This window comes from Equus asinus, chromosome 27 (genome assembly GCF_041296235.1).
Source record: "Equus asinus isolate D_3611 breed Donkey chromosome 27, EquAss-T2T_v2, whole genome shotgun sequence".
Classification (NCBI taxonomy): domain Eukaryota; kingdom Metazoa; phylum Chordata; class Mammalia; order Perissodactyla; family Equidae; genus Equus; species Equus asinus.
The window spans coordinates 23132516-23152559 of record NC_091816.1 but is presented as its reverse complement, the minus strand read 5'-3'; the positions used below and the strand labels follow the sequence as shown (position 1 = coordinate 23152559).

Sequence of the window (20044 nt, the reverse complement as noted above, 5' to 3'; positions counted from 1 at the left end):
ATTTGTTTGTTTATTTATTTAGGTGAGGAAGATTGGCCCTGAGGTAATATCTGTGCCAATCTTCCTCCATTTTGTATGTGGGACTCTGCCACAGCATGGCTAATGAGTGGTGTAGGTCTGAGCCCAAGATCTGAACCCACGAACCCTGGGCTGCCAAAGCTGAGAGCACAGAATCAACCACTATGCCACCAACCCAGCCCCCATAATTTATTTTTATAATCTAAGTTAAATACCTTTTTCTTATTGGGAATCATTCCAAGTGACAGGAAATTTAAGGAAATCAAAGTGTTAACACTGACAAAGCCATTCTGTAGTTTACAACATATTCTGTCCCATGACTTTAATTTTCAAAAGCACTTATTTCAAGGAGGGGAGAGGAGCAAGCAAAGATCTTCCATGTGGGAAGAGACTCATCCTTTCATGTAGAATGACTCTTCAGGAGAGAGAGTATGGAGACACTTGCCTACCGAGTTGGATTAGTTCCATGAAGCTGACAATCAACGTGGTTTCAAATGTAAATAGACTATCCTCACATGGGCAATGCAATGTTTCCCACACAGAGCATCATTACACCTCACAGTGGACATTCTAGGGTGAAACACTGTGTGCTCTGCTGTCAGGAGAGAAAGATGTTGCCATGTATGGCTTGGATGCCTGGCCATCTGACTGGTTTAGACTGCAATTTCAGGCTTCCAAGGCATATGAGAAAGGGTCCCATCTGCCAACAGGAAAACATGGGAGAGACGACGAAGCAAAGAGACAGGGCTTTTATTTTGTTGTCCCTTTTCAAAAAGTCTTCAGTGCCCTCTTCCGCATCCACAAATTGCCTTTGAAATGAAGATAAAATTTCTAAGCCTGGCAGTCAAGGTCTATTTAAGCTTGCTCCAAGCTACCTATCAACATTATCTTGCTCTGGTCACCAGGAGCCACCTGTGTTCCAGGCACGGCCCCCTACACTGCGTCTTGAACTCATCATATCCTTCTCTGCTTTGGAGTATGTCTATGCTCGAGTTTACTGCCTGGAGCACCTCCCCCCCACCCCTCTTTCCCTACCCGACCCCCGCTCCCCCCTCCGCGCCCTCTCGGCTTCTTGAGGGCAGCAGTTGTCTGTTATATTCCTTGTTTTGTCCACAGAGATTAGCAGAGTCAGATACTATAGACAAGTCCTGTGCTTTTACAGCAGCAATTGACCTCATGGTTCACCCTCTAGCCTTTAGAGAGAAGCAAATTAAAGCCCATGAGACATATGTAAAGATAGGAAATAAATACATTTTTTGAAAGTCTTAAATTGATGAAACACTGTAGCATGACAAGAGATTTTCACAGTTTGGAATATATCGGGTAACTATTCTGATTCAAAACTGACTCGGCTTGAACTAAAAAAAGCCTGACTTTGGCCTATCAAACAGACAGTGTACATCTGCTTTAATTAACCATTAAAGTAAAGAATGCACTCTCTTAAACTAAGAATGCACCCTTCCTCTCCTATGCCCTACTGGTAAAGCCTGGATTAATCCCTTTCCCGATATCAAGATCATGTTGACCTGCTAATTTGCAACTGAATGCCTATTTGAAACCTTGATGAGTATGTATCCTGGGTGTGTTTAATGTATGTTCTTTGTTCTAAAAAGATCCAAGACTGTACCGAAAACCACGCACTTCTCCAGAGCACTGTCTTCCTTTCTGGAAAAGACCTTCCCAGGTTATAATCCTCACTCTGACTCAAGTAAAACCCACCTTATTTCTGTTCTCTGTGGAATGGTTATTAGTTATTTTGCATCAACAAGAAGTAAATAAAATAAAAAGTGTAAGTTCTTCCTCTCCATTCACACTCCATAGAGTTGATCACTATTTTTTTCCCAGACACTAGCCTAGCTGGAGAGAAACTTTTTCTTTCAAAAATGGCATTGCATGTCCCAAAGAGGTCCAGCAAGTGGCTGTGGGAAACCTCTACGATACTTGCAAGTAAAACTAATCTCATTAAGCAAAGTAGGAATCAAGGGCATTTCTCAATATGTCATCTTCCTGGGCACTTTTCCTATAGCTTAGAAAACTGTTGCTAGAAGGACACTCCTAGCCAAGACCCTTTGTAAGAAGGATCAAGTGTAGAGAGGGGAATCTGAGTCAGGATTGGGGTACCGGCTGCCTGGAGAAAAGAGAGAAACTGGTAGTCCGGGAACACAGCCCTTGCTGAGAACTGTCCTTCCGTTGTCCTTCCACGGGCTCAGTGGTTTGTCTTCCTTCCCTTCTGAAAGTGCTCCATAACCACTGTCTCCTTAACAAACCCGTCTCCCAGCATCCCTCACCTCCTCCGCTTGCAGAAACCTTGGCCTTCATCCTCTCCTACGCGCCCCTATCTTTTTCTCTTAGGTGCTGGCTTTTCCAGGTCCTGAGGACATTTTGGAAAACATTTGGATCACCACCACCTAACTCAGCTCTCCCGTGTCTCAGTCACCCGATGCAAACTGTTAAGTGGTGCTCCCAAGGCTACCCTAGATCAAAGCAGGCAGCTGCTCAGAAGGATCCTGATGCAGAAGCCGGGATGCAACCTACCTCCCGGGAGGCAGCCGGTCCTAGCAGCTTGGAACACTGCCGGTTGCGCAAGGAAACGAGGTTAGATGCCCAGCTGAGAAAATGTAAGCTCCAAAGGTTGAATTTCAAACTAGATGCCTCTTTATTTCAATTTAAAACATACCGCTGACTCTAGCTGGAATTCTCCCATGCCCAGCAGTGGGGTCCCATAACCCCAAGCTCAGCCCACCCTGGCCCCAGGGAGCCTCTCCAGCGCGAAGCTTAAATTTCACCTCCTTTTTCCTGCCCACTCAAGTGCCTTCATTTACATTCCGCACACTCTGTGGAGCCCTGAAGCTGTTTTCTGTCTTTCGTTTTCTGCTTGAACCAAACAAAGAGGCCCGTGTGCATGACGTAGGCTTTTGCTCTGCACAGTGACAACCCCTCCTTGGTGTTTTCCTCCCAGCCTGGGAGGCTCCAACCTAGTCCCGAGGGCTCGGGCGGCCCCTGCAGCCGGAAGTCCCCATCTTGGGGTCCCCGCTTCACCGCGGCCAGGCCTGTGCCTACCCCTGGCCGGAGGAGAAAGAAGTGATCGGGCCCGGCGCCACCTTTCCCACCCGCGGACGCGCCCGCATCCCTGCGGGCCGGAACTCCTCCCGGGCGCAGCGCACTTGAACTCCAGGAACTGCAGCAGGCCGGCGGTCCCAAGCACCCCGCCCCCAGTCCTGGCAGCCTCAGTCCCTGTGCGGAGCGGACCGCTGGCGCGATGATGGCGCTGTGGCCGGTGCACATCGGGCAGGAGCTGCTACTCTGGGGCGCGTTGAGCGCCGTCTCCCTGGCCGGCGCCACCCTAATCCTGAACGTCCTGCGGATGGTGGCGAGCTACGCGTGGACATGGCAGCAGATGAGGGCCGTCCCGACGTTACCCGGCGCCTACCCTTTCGTGGGCCACGCGCTGAAGCTGAAGCCGGACGCGAGAGGTAAGGGACCGCACCTGGGCCGGCGGCATCCCCACCAAGGGCTGGTGGCCCGCGCGGCCCGCCTGGCAGGAGGCGCGAGCGCGCAGGAGCTGCCCCGGAGCCTGAGCCCGGGGTCCGGCCCGCACAGCCCGCCTTCTTATCGGCAGGGAACACAGTCACTTAGGCGCTGGCTGTTAGGAGAGAGAAGCCTCTATCACCGCTGGAGAATGGATTCCCAAGTCTATCCAGTTTTCCCTAGGACCCCTGACAAAATTGCTAGTGCCCTCCGTTCCATAGGAGCTTTTTCCTTATGTAGAGCATGGCATGCAGTATTTCTAAACTCCTGTCTTTTTGCTTTTTCTCCTTTTCCCACCTTGTAGCTGCTCCATCTCAAAACACTGCCCGTCTTTTCTTGGGTCTTGTCTGTGAAAGCTTTACAGGCAGAAACTTCCCTGGAACAGGGTAAATATGTTAAAACTTAGAATCACCCTCCTCTGTCTCTCTCTCTCTCTCTCTGGAAAATAAGGGACCAGAGGTTCATTTGAAGTCCCTCCCCGCCCCAGACATCAGGAGACTTGTCCACAACTTCGCTCCTTGACCTTCATATTTTAGCCCTTTTAAGGAGGTTACATAAATACAGTAAACTATGATGGCAGAGCCTTCAGCAAATTCATACTGCAAGTTTCAAAAGTCATTAGAGTGAATGCTTTTTATTGAAATGAGCTTTTTGAAGAGATAGATTTGTATTGTGTTTCGTTGATGGGAAAAATACCCCAAACATCTCTTTAGGTTAGAAAGCTCTCAAAAGTACCTGATATTTACAGTCCGGGACAAGGGAGGTTGAATTAGATTTTAGCATTTCATTTTCATGGCTGTATAAGTTGTGATACCCAAAGCTGAAAAGATTCGACCAAAATGACATATTTTAAGATGAGCCCAGGACGAGAACCCAATACCCCTGAGATTAATTGTTAATAGTAGTCTTATAGGCTGAACACTAACTACAAAACTCGAAGGGTTGTTTCTTTCCCACTTCTGTTTCCCCAAATAAAAATAATATCGTTTCAACTTCACAGGAATACAGTGAGGTCTCTTGGGAGAGCATTTACCACAATATTGAAAATGTTTTCTGGCAGAAGAAATTCAAGTAAACTTTTCACCAACTAAACATTAATGTGACTGTTACAAGTGATCCAACAACACATTTAGATATACGAAAACCACATTTGTAAAAATCATCTTGGTTAATATTAAAAGCAGAGCTAACCTCCCCCTTCTACCCTAAGCTTTATAAATATTAAAGAAAATGATTGTGGAGAAATACAGACCCCCTCACTCCCCAACAAGAAACAGTATACTTAAGAAATCTCATATTCTCTTGGGGAGTTTTTCTAAGAATTAAAATCTTAGAGTAAGACCTGTTTTAAAACAAACTGTGAGTTGATTGAAGTATTTAAAGTAATTCCTCTTTGAGTTACTTTTTTGAAGAAGAAGAAAATTAGCCCTGAGCTAACTACTGCCAATCCTCCTCTTTTTGCTGAGGAAGACTGGCCCTGAGCTAACATCCGTGCCCATCTTCCTCTACTTTATACATGGGACGCCTACCACAGCATGGCTTGCCAAGTAGTGCCATGTCCACACCCAGGATCTGAACCAGCGAACCCCGGGCCGCCGAAGCACTTAACTCCTGTGCCACCTGGCCAGCCCCTGAGTTATTTTTTGAGTGAAGAGAATGACTATACTGTCTTTTACAAGGGGACTTTTTTTTTTTGAGGAAGATTAGCCCTGAGCTAACTACTGCCAAACCTCCTCTTTTTACTGAGGAAGACTGGCCCTGAGCTAACATCCATGCCCATCTTCCTTAACTTTATACATGGGATGCCTGCAACAGCATGGCTTTTGCCAAGCGGAACCGCGGGCCACTGAGAAGTGGAACATGTGAATTTAACCGCTGGGCCACCTGGCTGGCCCTACAAGGGGACTTTTTAATGCATCAACAAGTACTGGATTTTGGCATCGGGCAAACCCTTGCTCAATTTCCAGCTTTGCATCCAAGTTGTTTCACTTTGAGAAGGTGTTTAAAACTCTCTAAGTTAGAGGTTTTTACCCTTTACTTGTAAAAGTAACTATATCATAGAGTAGATTAAATTTAACGCATGCTGTTTGTAGATCATTGTCTTGAATTTGGTTAGAATAAATTCTTTGTCAGTGAAGCATTTAGTGGAGGCCTGCTTTGTGCCCAGCATTGAGCTTAGCAAAACTGGGGATATTCTAAGATACATTCCCTGTTCTCAGTGACCTTATCTGTTACATAAGAGACTGTGCCTTTCATTTTGCAGCTACTGTCCAAATTCTGGCCTCAGTAATCTCACTGGAGTATTGCAGTTGACTTCCGACTAGCCTCTGGAACTCTAATCTCTTGCTTTTCCAGTCCATTATGTCAACACTCGCTGTCCCCAGCTGCTCCCTGATATTGGACCTGGTACGTTCAAACCACAGATTTAGACTTCCCTGTCTCCTCTGCCAGACCAGACCAAGGCCAGCAATATATTAGCAGTAAGAACAATAGTTTGACACTGTTGATTTGACTTAGGTCTTTTCCCAGCAATTTTGACAACGGTTTTGACTGGGAGACCTTGTGAAGCAGGATGGTGTAATGGTTAAGATGGCACATTCCGGGGTCTTACTGCCTTGGGTACAAAGCCGGTTTCCACCATTTACTAGCTCTGTGATATTGGGCAAGTTACTTAATTGTGGACAATTTCCTCAACTGTTTAATGGCAGTAATAAGAATGCTTCTGATCTAACCAATGATAGAAGATATGATGCATTTAAAACCCTGAGCACTAGATCTGACACATAATAACCTGCCACAGCAAACACATATGACATAATGAACGTTAGCTCTTTACGGATAATTATTATTAGGTTGTGATGGGTCCACATGTGCAAACACTTTTTAAAAAATCATTGCTGTTTATTTAGTATTATATGCAATGAACATCCCTGAGCCTTGGCCCCTTTTCCCACTGCCCTTTGAGCAGCTTGCCCTGAAGCCCAGGGGTGGGTGAAGGTTAGGGATGGATGAGGAGCAGGGATGAGCTGAGCATGTGCACATTTATTGGCATTGAGAAAGAGCTGAAAGATTTAAGTTTTTTTGTGTGTGTGCCATGTCAATTTGTCCCTGGTGCCCAAATTCCCCTGTCAAAACAGACCGGTCAAAATCTCAAATACCATATTAGTCGCCTCGCAGTGGGGTTGGAATTGTCAAGTCAGGTCTCATGAGTATCAGGGCAGAAAGTGTTGACTCCCAAGTTTTCCTCAGTACTTTGCTGCTATAGTTGGGATTGATGGTCACCATTTTCCTGCGCCCAACAAAAGGGTCAGCCAGAAGGCAAGGTTGTTGCCCCTAACTCTGGCTGCATCAAATCCCAGCCTTTTGTCCCACCCCCAAAGCTTCTTGTGGTCCCAGCGTACTCAAGTTATTCACAAATCTCGCACACATTAGTGTCATTGTCCCAAAATACAACTCCAGTCATGCTAGTCCTCTTTAGAAGCTTTCAGTTACTCCCTAGAGCCTATAAAAGAAAGTCAAACTTCCATGGCTCTCCAATGGTCCAGTCTCATCTCCCAATGTTATCACCCCCCATCCTTGGCTTTGGATGAACCTGCAGGGAACTTTCAGACCTCCCTGCTTCTGCTCTGCTGTTTCTATGCTTGCTTTACATACTCTTCTCCCAACCCACTTCCCTTTTCCCGCCATTAAAAATCCAACTCATTCTTTGATGCTCAAATGCCATCTCTTTCATGAAATTTCTCCAGTCCTCTCAATGAGAATCAATAACTCCTCAGATTTCAACTTTGATTTTAGTGCCCATTTCATTCTCTCTGGTATTGTGATTACTATAGTAGTGACTATCTCCCAGGATTAGAAGTTCCTTGAGCGTAGGGGTGGGTCCTTTGGAGGCGCACACTCCTTGCATGCGGAATGCATGTGTGAGCGTGTTGTATTTCCAGGGAGAATTAAGGTACTTCTGTCATATTCATTCTCATTACTAGACATATAGTAGGAAACTGATTTGATTGACTACAAAATTCCCAATGTAGGGATTGTCTATTCCTTACATTGTTTTCAATGCTGCTCAGTAATTCTTTTTAGCTCAATGATGCTTTCTTAAATTTGTTATGACAGCTCTTCCACATTTTTGTCGCATTTCCAAGCCCAGGTCTCCCACCTGGACTCTTAATGTATAAACTTCTTCCAGATATTAAAGAAAATAGAGACACAAGCCAATCATTTGTATATTTGTGTGTATATGTTCCTCTCCCACTAAGAAAACTTTTTTCAATCTTCCTCCAGCTTACTTCTTATTCTCCACTTCAGAAAAATAAAACTCCCCTTTTCTTTTTTTTTGAAGATTTTATTTTTTTCCTTTTTCTCCCCAAAGCTCCCCAGTACATAGTTGTATATTTTTCGTTGTGGGTCCTTCTAGTTGTGGCATGTGGGATGCTGCCTCAGCGTGGTTTGATGAGCAGTGCCATGTCCGCGCCCAGCGTGGTTTGATGAGCAGTGCCATGTCCGCGCCCAGGATTCAAACCAACGAAACACTGGGCCACCTGCAGCGGAGCGCGTGAACTTGACCACTCGGCCACGGGGCCAGCCCCTCCCCTTTTCGTTTTAAAATTTTGTTTATTTTGAAATAATTTGAGACCTTCAGGAAAGTTGTGGAGATAGTACAGAGAGCTCACATATGCTCTCTACCCAGCTTCCTCTAATGGTGACATCTTAGACAATTAGTAGAATTATCAAAACTAGAAAATTAGCATTTGTACAACATTATTAACGAAACTGCAGCCTTTATTTGAATTTCATGACTCTTCCCAGTAATGTCCTTTTTCTGTTCCAGGACTCAGCCCAAGATCTCACAGGGCGTTTAGTTGCTAGGTTTCCTGTGTTGTGTTCTCTGACATTAGACTTTCCTAATCCGTGACCTTGACACTTTTGCTGCGTCCTGGTCAGGTATTTTGTAGAATGTCTCTCAGTTTGGATTTGCCTATTGTTTTCTCATAATTAGGTTGACGTTATGAATTTTGGGAAGAGTACCATAGAAGTGATGTTGAAAGCTTTTCCACTAAGATCAGGAACAAGACAAGGGTGCCTACTCTCACTACTTTTAGTCAACATAATATTGGAAGTCTTAGCCAGAGCATTTAGGCAAGAAAAAGAAATAAAAGGCATCCATTATCAGAAAGGAAGAAGTAAAGGTTGACCCCATGGCTTACTTGTTAAGTTCAGCACACTCCACTTTGGGAACCTGGGTTCAGTTCCTGGGCGTGGACCTATACCACTTGTTGGCAGCTGTGCTATGGCGGTGACCCCTATACAAAGTAGAGGAAGATTGGTACAGTTTTCAGCTCAGGGCAAATCTTCCTCAAGCAAAAAGAGGAAGTTTGGCAACAGATGTTAGCTCAGGGTGAATCTTCCTCAGAAAAAAGAAAGAAGCAAAACTGTCAGCATTTGCAGATGCCAGGATATTACATATAGAAAACCTTTTAGACTCAACCCAAAAACTGTTAGAACCAAAAAACATTCAGTAAAGTTGCAAGATACAAAATCAATATACAAAAATCAGTTGCATTTCTATACATTAATAATGAACTATCATAAAGAGAAATTAAGAAAATAATCCCATTTACAATTGCATCAAAAAGAATGAAATACCTAGGAATAAATTTAACCAAGGTGGTTAAAGACTTGTACACTGAAAACTATAAGACATTGATGAAATAAACTGAAGAAGACACAAATAAATGGAAAGATACTCCATGCTCATGGATTGGGGGAATTGATATTGTTAAAATGTCCAAACTACCTGAAGAAGTCTACAGATTTAATGCAATCTCTACCAAATTTCCAATGGCATTTTCACAAAAATAGAACAAACAATCCTAAAATTTGTATAGAACCACAAAAGACCCCAAATAGCTAAAGGAATCTTGAGAAAGAAGAACAAAGCTGGAGGCATCACACTTCCTGATTTCGAACTCTCTTACAGAGTTATAATAATGAAAACAATATGGTATTAGCATTAAAAAAGACACATAGATCAATGGAACAGAATAGAGAGCCCAGAAATAAACCCATGCAAATATGGTCAATTAATTTACCACTAAAGAGTCAAGAATATATAATGGGGAAAGGATAGAGTGTTCAATAAATGGTGTTGGGAAAACTGGACCACTATCTCACACTGTACACAAAAATTAACTCAAAATGGACTAAAAACTTGAATATAACACTTGAAACCATAAAACTCCAAGAAGAAAACATATAGCTGGTAAGCTCCTTGACATTGGTCTACATGATAATTTTTTGGATTTGACACCATAAGCAAAGACAACAAAAGCAAAAATAAACAAATGGGACTACGTCAAACTAAAAAGCTTCTGCACAGCAAAGGAAAACATCAACAAAATGAAAAGGCAACCTACTGAATGGGAGAAAATATTTGCAAATCATATATCTGATAAGGGATTAATATCCAAAATGTGTGAAGAACTCATACAACTCAATAACAGAAAGCAAATAATCTGATTAAAAAATGGGCAGAGAATCTGAATAGACATTTCTCCAAACAAGCCATACAGATGGCTAACAGACAGATCAAAAGATGCTCCACATTACTAATCATCAGGGAAATGCAAATCAAGCCCACGGTGAGATATCACCTCACATCTGTTAGAATGGCTATTATGAAAGAGACAAGAGATAACAAATGTTGGTGAGGATGTGGAGAAAACAGAACCCTTGTATACTGTTGGTGGTAATGAAAATTGGTGCAGCCACTATGGCAAACAGTTTGGAAGTTCCTAAAAAAAATTAAAAATAGAGCTACCATATGACCCAGCTATCCCACTACTGGGTATTTATCCATAATCAATAATTCAAAGAGACTTACACATCCCTTTGTTCATTGCGGCATTATTCATGATAGCCAAGACATGGAAGCAACCCAAGTGCTCATCAACTGATGATTGGATAAAGAAGATGTGGTATATATATATACAATGGAATACTACTCAGCTATAAAAAAGACAAAATCATCCCATTTGCAACAACATGGATGGACCTTGAGGGTATTATGTTAAACTAAATAAGCCGGACAGAGAAAGACAAACATGGTATGATTTCAGTCATATATGGAAGATAAACAAACATGTAGACAAAGAGAACAGTTTAGTGGTTACCAGAGGGGAAGGGGGTTGGGGGTGGGCATAAGGGGTAAAGGGGCACATTTATATGGTGACTGACAAATAATAATGTACAACTGAAATTTCACAATGTTGTAAACTACTATGACCTCAATAAAAAAAAAACCAACAATTCCCCTTCTGGTTATCTATTGTAAGGAAATGAAAACACTAACTCAAAAAGATATATATATATATGTACTCCCATGTTCATTGTAGCATTATTTATAATAGACCAGACATGGAAGCAACCTAAGTGTCCACTGATGGGTGAATGGGTAAAGACGTTGTGGTGTGTATATACATAATGGAATCTTATTTGGCCATAAAAAAGAAGGAAATCCTGCCATTTGCTGCAACGTGGATTACCTTGAGGGCACCATGCTAAGTGAAATAAGTCAGAGATAGACCAATACTGGATAGCTCCCTTATATGTGTAATCTAAAACAACAGCAAAAACAAAAACCCAAACTCATAGATAGAGAGAACAGATCGGTGGTTGCCAGAGGCAGGGGGTGGAAGGTGGACAAAATGGGCGAAGAAGATCAAAAGATACAAACTTCCAGTTATAAAACAAATAAGTCCTGGGGATGTAATGTACAGCATGGTGACCGTGGTTAATAATGTTGAACTTTATACTTGAAAGTCACTTAGAGAGTAGATCTTAAAAGTTCTTATCCCAAGGAAAAAAAAATTTGTAACTTTGTGTGGTGATGGATATTAAATAGACTTAAACTGTGGCGATCATTTCACAGTATATACAAATGTCTAATCATTGTGCTGTACACCTGAAGCTAATAGAATATTATACGACAATTATTTCTCGATTAAAAAAAAGAATATCAAAGAAATGATGTCGCGTCCTTCAGAGTTCATCATATCACGGTGTACATGATGACAATATGTTGTTATTGGTGTTGTTAACCTTGATTGCTTGGTTAAAGTGGTGTATGCCAGGTTATTTCACTCTAAAGTTACTATTTTTCCCTTTGTAATTTATAAATATTATAGATAAATATTATAAATGTAAATAATTAGTGATACTTTGTGACTATGCAAATACCCTGTTTCTCCTCAAACTTTCAGCACCCACTGATTTTTACATCCATTGGTGTATCTTGCCTGCAACAATTGTTACTATGTTTACCTAATGGGAATTTTGTATTTCCTTCATTTCTTCCACATACGTTACTTAGAATTCTTCTATGAAAAAGAATTGTCCCGGGGCCCGCCTGGTGGTGTAGCGGTTAAGTTCACACGTTCAGCTTATGTGACCAGGGGTTCGCCAGTTCAGATCCTGGTGTAGACCCATGCACCACTTGGCAAGCCATGCTGTGGCAGGCATCTCACATATGAAATAGAGGAAGATGGGCACGAATGTTAGCTCAGGGCCAGTCTTCCTCTGCAAAAAGAGGAGGATTGGCGGCAGATGTTAGCTCAGGGCTAATCTTCCTCAAAAAAAAAAAAAAAAAGAAGAGTGGTCCCTTAGCATTTATGTATGTATATTAGCACAAACTCATGTGCATTTAATTTTATTCCATGTGTCACAATCCAATACTATCATTATTTATTCTGTTGCTCAAATTGTTCCAGTTTGGGCTATTAGGAGCTCTTTCAAGTTACCTTTTGACTTTTCAACATGACCCCATCGTTTTTTGAGCACTTCCTTATTTTCTGGCACCTCCATATATTCCACTCATCTTGTATTTTTCCTGCCTCAGCCCTGATATCAGTCCCTTCTCCGAGGGTCATTGGTTCATTTTATTGGAGAACAGCATTTAGAAAGTGGGATTTGGGTGCCAAGGACAGCCAAGGACAGGGGGCCGACCTGAGAGGTCATATTAGCAGAAATCTGGTTCGGAGTATCAGAGAAGACTTCTCAGGGAAATCCCATTTAAGATGACAGTTGAAGAACAAGTAAGTGTTAGTAGACAAAAAGCAGTAGGAAGAGAGTTTCCTGGAAAGAGAAGAGGTTCTGGAAAGGCTCTGCGAGCTTTCACAAGGTGAAGGACAGGAGAGTTTATAGAGAGAGGAAGGGAAGCGTTTCCCAGGGCTGGAGAGGCAGCCTGAGGCAAGGCCTGGAGAAGCGTAGCAGCCTCAGGGTTCTTGGAAAATGCACATGATAAGGCTGGCCGCATGCATCCCCTCTCACAAGCGTCCTGGAAGTTTGGCATTTCACACTTAACCAGGTTGTTTTCGTATATGTTCTCTCACTCACAATGATTTTAAATTATCCTTGTAATTCAGTCATTAAATCATTTCATAGTGACCATGTGGTTTACCTTCAAGATATGGGAGACCCAGGAGGTATTAAGTGACTTGCCCAAAAAGTTAAGAAACAAATAAATAAAACCCCCAAGACACAGCAAGAAACTTACTATGAAATGTTTGTCTTGATTGAATTTAAAATTAAATATTCTCTCTCAGATTTTTTTCAGCAGCTAATTTATTACACTGAGGAAAACCGACACCTGCCGCTGCTGAAACTCTGGCTTGGCCCTGTGCCGGTCGTGATCTTTTATAATGCAGAAAATGTGGAGGTGAGTGTGTGGCAAGCACGATCAATATTGCACTGTATGTTTGGTGGGGTGAGAATCACATCAGAGTAAATATCGTAAATGCGTCCTTGTGTTTAATTGAATTCAGTATGTTGAGCGTTCCATTAAATATTTTAGGCTGTGTAGGTGCCCTTTAGTGCTTTCCAGGTGTTGTTCAAATCCTGGGAGAGGAGCAGTCTCCGGATGTCTGTACGCATTTGTTATCAGGTCCCAATATATTTATTCCATTATTTGGAAAGTCTGTAAAAGGATATTGTTTTCTACAACCATCAATAGATTATTCCACAAGGTGAGCACATGCTGTCTACCAGGCACTAAGATTCCAAAAATATAAGACCAATAAAATATGAGTGTTTCCCTCAAGGTGCTTTATCCATTATATACTTATTATTCCAAGTTAGTTTTCCTGAAAGAGAATACTCATCTGATATTGATAGGGCAGCTAATGTTAATCCATGCTATTGAAATTACTCCTCAGAAGGATTGCATACTTTTTACTTATTATTGTGACACTGGCGAAATTATCTTGTGGTTTGGTGAGAAAAGGATTTGCATCAGGGCGTGAAAATGGGATAAACATAGTTTCACTTCATGGAACAAAATTAAAACAGTTCCCAGGGCATAGCGCTGGGATATGTCTTTTAGTTACTATGGTGAAAATGTTGGAGTTTCTCATGTAACACACTCTAGAAACCTGGTTCAGGGTAGTAGTGAGGGGACTAGGCGTAGGATTTCAGCCACGGCTGTCTTCGGATAAGTGGGTTTGGTCTATGTGGGTAGAGATCCATCCAGAGTAGGGTACTCAAGCAAGACTCCTGGGGAGCATTTTGTGCTCAGTCCTAAGTGCTCATCCTTTCTCCTTCATTTTGACTCCAGGTGACCGGATCCCACCCATGGCTTCCAATGTTGCTTATATGCTGGAGCCACTCAAATGTGTACCTCTAGCTTAAGCCTTTATCCTGAGCTTTCCACCTGCTTTCAGACCATAGCAACTTGAATCCGTCCAAGAAAACATAATAAACTTGTGATTTTCATCTCCCTAGACGTGGTCATCCTTGGATTCACCTGCCTCCTCTCTCCCCTCCCCCTGCCCTCAATAAATGCCTCCACTTTGTTTCTAGTTCATGGCAGGAACCACAGAATCGTCTTAGACATCTTCCTTTCTCTCAACTCCATTTAGTTCCCAAGATTGAATGACAGTTATATATTCTAAAGTCTAATGGAATTTCTTTGAGGCACAGGAATGAATCGCAGAGAAGTAATGGTTATGAAATGTTACTTTAGAAGGTAGTTGTGTTCTAGCCAGGTAGTCTCATAATTGAGATTATTTTGATGTCTATCTCTCAAATATTTTTTTCTCTTTCTAAGGTAATTTTAACTAGTTCAAGGCAAATTGACAAATCCTATATGTACAAGTTCCTAAAACCCTGGCTTGGCCTAGGACTTCTTACAAGGTATGTTGGTATAAATTGGTAAAGCTGTCTCATAGAAACACTTGCTTCTGTAGTTAACTTGGTACGTCAGGAATTGACACCAGGTAGTCTTCCTGTAGCAAGAGTGAGCCATCAAGATGCAGGAGAGAAGCTGGATGGAAAGGTTGGGTGAACAGTGGGCCTCAGACAGACGGGAGTGCAGAGTTTAATCTCCAGCCACCGTACTCAATAACAAGGGTCACCAGTGTTCCAAGAAGAATTAGGAGATCCTGAGGGTTGAATGAAATAAAGCAGCAGAGAGTTTGGAGCAGGGAAATTGAAAATCCAGTGAAAAAGGCAGTCAGCTCCAGAGAAGTATGTGGAGCGCAGTAACCTCAACCCCTGAGCTGGCATCCAGAACTATGACTCCATCCTCTAAGAGAGGGCCTAGCAAGAGAATGGGAGGACCCTTGTGGGGACTTCGGAGAATTCAAAGAGAGCAGAGATCAAAGTAGGATCACAGAGCGTGTGGATCATTTGAGGACTAAGACATTGATAGAGGGGAGAGAAAAAAATTCTTGTTCCTAGAAACTCAGAAATTCAGAAAAATTTTTAATTTTTTCAATTTTTATGAATATTCTTTTAAGCATCAGTAACATAAAGCAATATCTGAAATATCCACATTCTGTAACTGTATTTGGACCTTTCTTTGTCATTCTGGTCTAAGCTTTGAGAATCTATAGATTAAGCTATTTCAGGAGAGTTTTGTTGACTTGACTATATTTATACCTTATTTGTTTTGGATGCTGCTTGTTTTTCATTTGTAACCATGTATTGTATTTCTAGTACTGGAAACAAATGGCGCTCTAGGAGAAAAATGTTAACACCCACTTTCCATTTTACAAATCTGGAAGATTTCTTAGATGTCATGAATGAACAAGCAAATATATTGGTTAATAAGCTTGAAAAACATGTTAACCAAGAAGCATTTAACTGCTTTTTGTACATCACTCTTTGTGCCTTAGATATAATCTGTGGTAAGTCTCCTTGATTTGTTTCTAAAGTTGTGGTGTAAAGATTCAATGGCCCGAGTAGAAAATAGCATTCCCCTGAGAAGGCAAATGAGGGAATGGAAAAGATATTGGATTCTTCAGGGTGATCCTAGTGCTAAATTAGCCACCTGAGAAGTAGCAGCCACTCTTAGGGCTTTGAATAGAGCAGTCACAGAGTCAACAATGCAAGGAAGGTCAGAAGGAAGAAAGAGCAGGAATAGGGAGTAGGAAGCGGAAGGTACTAGAGAAGAAGGAAAAGGGGGAAAGAACAATTCTAAAATATATAGAAACTTATGTCTTTTTTCAATTGTCTGCCACTGGAAAATAAAGACAAGATACATGCATGAATTGAATGGCCGCTTCTCACCCATATTTTACAGAAACAGCTATGGGGAAGAATATTGGTGCTCAGAGAAATAATGATTCTGAGTATGTCCGTGCAGTCTACAGGTAAACAGAGTCCTTTCAATTATTTTTAAATTGTTATTGATTAGGACTTTAAAAAATTATTGCTAATAATTTCTGTCTGTGTTGTATCTTTTCATTGTTTCAAAATGAAACATTATACTAAAAATTAACCCAATCATTTAGCGTATTTTATTTTAACAGTAGAGGAATGGTTGTGTAAATAATGGCACACCCAGATTATGCAGAATTTATAATGATTATTTTATAATATATCGAGAGATTATGTTGTGATAAGTGATAAAAGAAAATTAAAAACAATTTTTTTAGTATAACCACCAGATATAAAAAATTATTCATAGAAAGAAAAAACTAGAAGATAGTATACCAAAATATTAGCTGTGGTTATTATTGTTTTGTGTCTGTGCTTCTCTTTGTTACCGTGTTTTGTTTTGGTTGTTAGTCATTCTCCTTTCCCATTTTCTGCACTGAGTATGTATTGTTTTTTAATTGAAATAATCAATTTTACTTTAAAAATTGCTTGTGGTTGTTCAGGGGCCAGCAAACCTACCCACTACTTATCAAGCTATGCTGTGGCAGGCCTCCCACATGTAAAATAGAGGAAGATGAGCACAGATGTTAGTTCAGGGCCAATCTTCCTCAGCAAAGAGAGGAAGACTGGTGGTGGATGTTAGCTCATGGTTAGTCTTCCTCAAAAAAATAAAAAATTGCTTGTGATTGTTCAGCTATTAAGAAGCAGAGCCAGGATTTGATTTGATATAGCTATCTTTAAGTCCACGGCTCATTTCACTTCATTTTAGTAAGTATTTATTGAACATCTATAATCTGCCACAGTTGTACAAGGTTCTGATTTATTATGTAGTAGGACACAAAACAGACAGGATAGCCAGAATAGCATGGGAAATAGGCATTGAAACAAATCAATATCAACTTATAAATTATAATAATTGCTTAGAAAGAGAAGACCAAGTTGATATGAGAGAGGAAAACAGGAATATGCCCTACAGATTGAGCGGCCAGGTAAGGCCTCTGAAGAACTGGCATCTAAGCATCATGAAGGGGGAGATTATCTGAATGTCTTTCTGCTCCATCACCGGAAATGATGAGAGAGGTGCTCAGCACAGCTGTGTGACAGATGGGCTTTTAATGAGCGCTTTTCTTTAGAAGACGGCAGCCCTTGTTCTCTGTCACTCCAGAGGAGTGATCGAGCAAATGAGTGGGCACTGACAAGAGGTAGATTTCGGCTCTCCTTGGAGAAACAGAAGCAGACAGCAGATGGCCATCTAGTAAGGATGATTTATAACAGATCCTTCCTTCTTCTAAAGAGCCCATGACGTTGTTAAGCTTCGTTGGAGGTGTAATAGCCCACACATTCCTTGTTAGCATAAAGCATGGAACTCTTTGTAGCCTGTAGGATGAATCATCGACCTTCCCACAAATTACCCTCACTGAGACCAGGCACCAAACAGGTGCTCGAGAAACACACATTTCCAAGAAATCAGCGGATGCGTTTTTATCCTATTTATAGGATGAGTGATATGATACATCGAAGAATGAAGATGCCCTGGCTCTGGCTTGACATTTTCTTCCTTATGTTTAAAGAAGGACGGGAACACAGAAGGCTCCTGAAGATCCTACATAATTTTACCAACAATGTGAGTCCTTGATTTTTTTTTTCTATTGTGGTGAAATATATATAACATGAAATTTGCCACTATAGCCACTTTAAGTGTACAATTTGGTGACATTAAGTGCATTCAGAATGTTGTGCAACCATCACCACTATCCATTTCCAGAACTTTTATAAGTCCATGGTTTTCATATTTTCTTAACATACCCAGTGTAGGACCATAGAGTTTATGTCTCATAAAATAAAAGTTGAATTGAATAATGGGAAAAAGTAGATAGCATGATTACATTTAAATTATGTATTCACCAAATATTTATTAAACACTTGTGAGAGGTATACTGTACCAAGTGTTAGAAATATAGAAATGAGTAAGACATGCATGTTCCTTAACCTAAAAGAAGTAAGGCTACTAGGAGAAGTTGTCTGTAAAAAAATTACAAAATGTAATATGAATTATGAACGTTTATTAACAAGCAGAGTGCTATGTTAAAAGAATAAATGGGCAAGGATCTGTGTTATAAGAATCTTCTGGAAAATGTATGGATTAGGTAGTAGTTTTCAAAAGCAAAGGGCATTTATAGCAATATCTCAACTCGGAAAAGATTAAAATAACTAGATATTACCATTTTATTTCCAATTCAAAAAGAGCAAAGAGATGATGTTGTTTTGGGTATAGGATGTCATTGTGTGTTAAAGATGTGTTTATGAAAAAGCAGGATTTAATTGAAATATACATTTAAATGTACTGATAAACGTGCCTATTTAAATATATTCTCTCTTTGCTGTAAATTTTGGTTTAAAATATGTGGGAATTAGCTCCTTACCCTGAGGTCCATCCTACCACCAGCAGATGAAGCATTTGACACGTCAGTGAAGTTAGATGACTGAGATGTTGGACTGAGTTGGCCGCTGTGGAATGGTTAACCAGCTGTCAGTAGGAGAATGGCCAATAGTTTGTATTTTATGGATATAATTACATTTTTCCTCAAACTTCATGTGTTAATGTCAATATCAATAATTAATGAATTCCAAACTGGATAGAGAATATTATTCACTTAATAAATATTGCAAATTGTATACTCAGTGTCAGGCACCAGGGGTTCCACCAAGAATAACAGAAGACATGGTATTTGGCCCGAAATAACTTGGGATCTGTTCGTTCAAACCATGTAGTAGCAGCTTTGGCCAACTGCCTGATAGGGGAAGAAAGTTGAAATGTGTAACCAAATCAGGTTTATAGGCTTTAATTCTTTTGCTCATTCAACACATACCTAATGAGCATTCTCAAAATGCAAGGCATTGTCCTAGAGGTTGGAAATATATCAATGAATGAAGACAAATTTGCTGCACATGGATGGTACCTTCGAGTTGGAGGAGAAAGACACTAAATAGCAAGTATACTATAGTATCAGGTAGTAAGTGAAATGGGAGAAAATAAAGTGGGGTTAGGAAGGTAGTGAGGGCTAGGGACTAGGGTGGCAGTGATCCAGGAAGGTCTTTCTAATAGTGTGACAATTAGCAGAGACCCGAAAGAATGGAGGGAGGCAGCTTTGCTGGCACCTGAAGAAAGAACATTCTAGGTAGAAGGAACATACAGGGTAAACTGACTAATCAGCTTGCTATTTCTTTTCTCCAACACAGCATGTATTAGAGCCATGTATAATTAGTCTATTATATAATGATTGCGCTTGCTTCACCATCTAAACTTTCTCATTAGCCCATTCAGTCTCTGGAGTACTAGCTAGTAGATTACTCTATTCCCATGTTGGAGAGACTGCAAAAATAGTACTTGAAAATTCTAAATTTGTCCGACATTAAATTTGTTTTCCCAAGTCTTAGCAAAAAATTGCCATAAAATGTTAACAGAAAGCTTTACTGTATTTTCACAAGAGCCCAAGTTATTGTTGAGACAGTAAGAACAGGAAAGGTTTAGAAAAAATAAGTTAAAGAAGCCAGTATATTGTTCTAGGAAAATGTATTATTAGGCTATATCAAATTCTAAACAAAAGCACGTGATTGTTTAAATCATACAGGTCATTGTTGAGCGGGCCAGTGAAATGAAGAAAGATGAAGAACGTAGTAGAAGTGATGATGGGGGTTCTGCCCCCTCCAAAAATAAACGCAGGGCTTTTCTTGACTTGCTGTTAAATGTGACTGATGATGAAGGGAACAAGCTAAGTCATGAAGATATTCGACAAGAAGTTGACACCTTCATGTTTGAGGTATTTTATATTGTCATGTTAGT

The 20044-nt window shown here is 40.9% G+C and overlaps 1 protein-coding gene across 1 annotated transcript in view; it reads left to right on the top strand.

Annotated features, from left to right (window-relative positions):
- The first annotated feature begins 2512 nt into the window (after nucleotides 1–2512).
- CYP4V2 (cytochrome P450 family 4 subfamily V member 2) overlaps nucleotides 2513–20044 on the top strand; it is a 29365-nt gene continuing 11833 nt past the window's right edge. Inside the window, exons 1-7 of the mRNA XM_014855765.3 lie at nucleotides 2513–3491; nucleotides 13149–13261; nucleotides 14648–14733; nucleotides 15538–15728; nucleotides 16124–16193; nucleotides 17698–17824; nucleotides 19833–20021. Of these exons, the coding sequence (XP_014711251.1) occupies nucleotides 3278–3491; nucleotides 13149–13261; nucleotides 14648–14733; nucleotides 15538–15728; nucleotides 16124–16193; nucleotides 17698–17824; nucleotides 19833–20021 (990 nt within the window). The 5' untranslated portion in view covers nucleotides 2513–3277. The remainder of the gene's footprint in view (nucleotides 3492–13148; nucleotides 13262–14647; nucleotides 14734–15537; nucleotides 15729–16123; nucleotides 16194–17697; nucleotides 17825–19832; nucleotides 20022–20044) is intronic.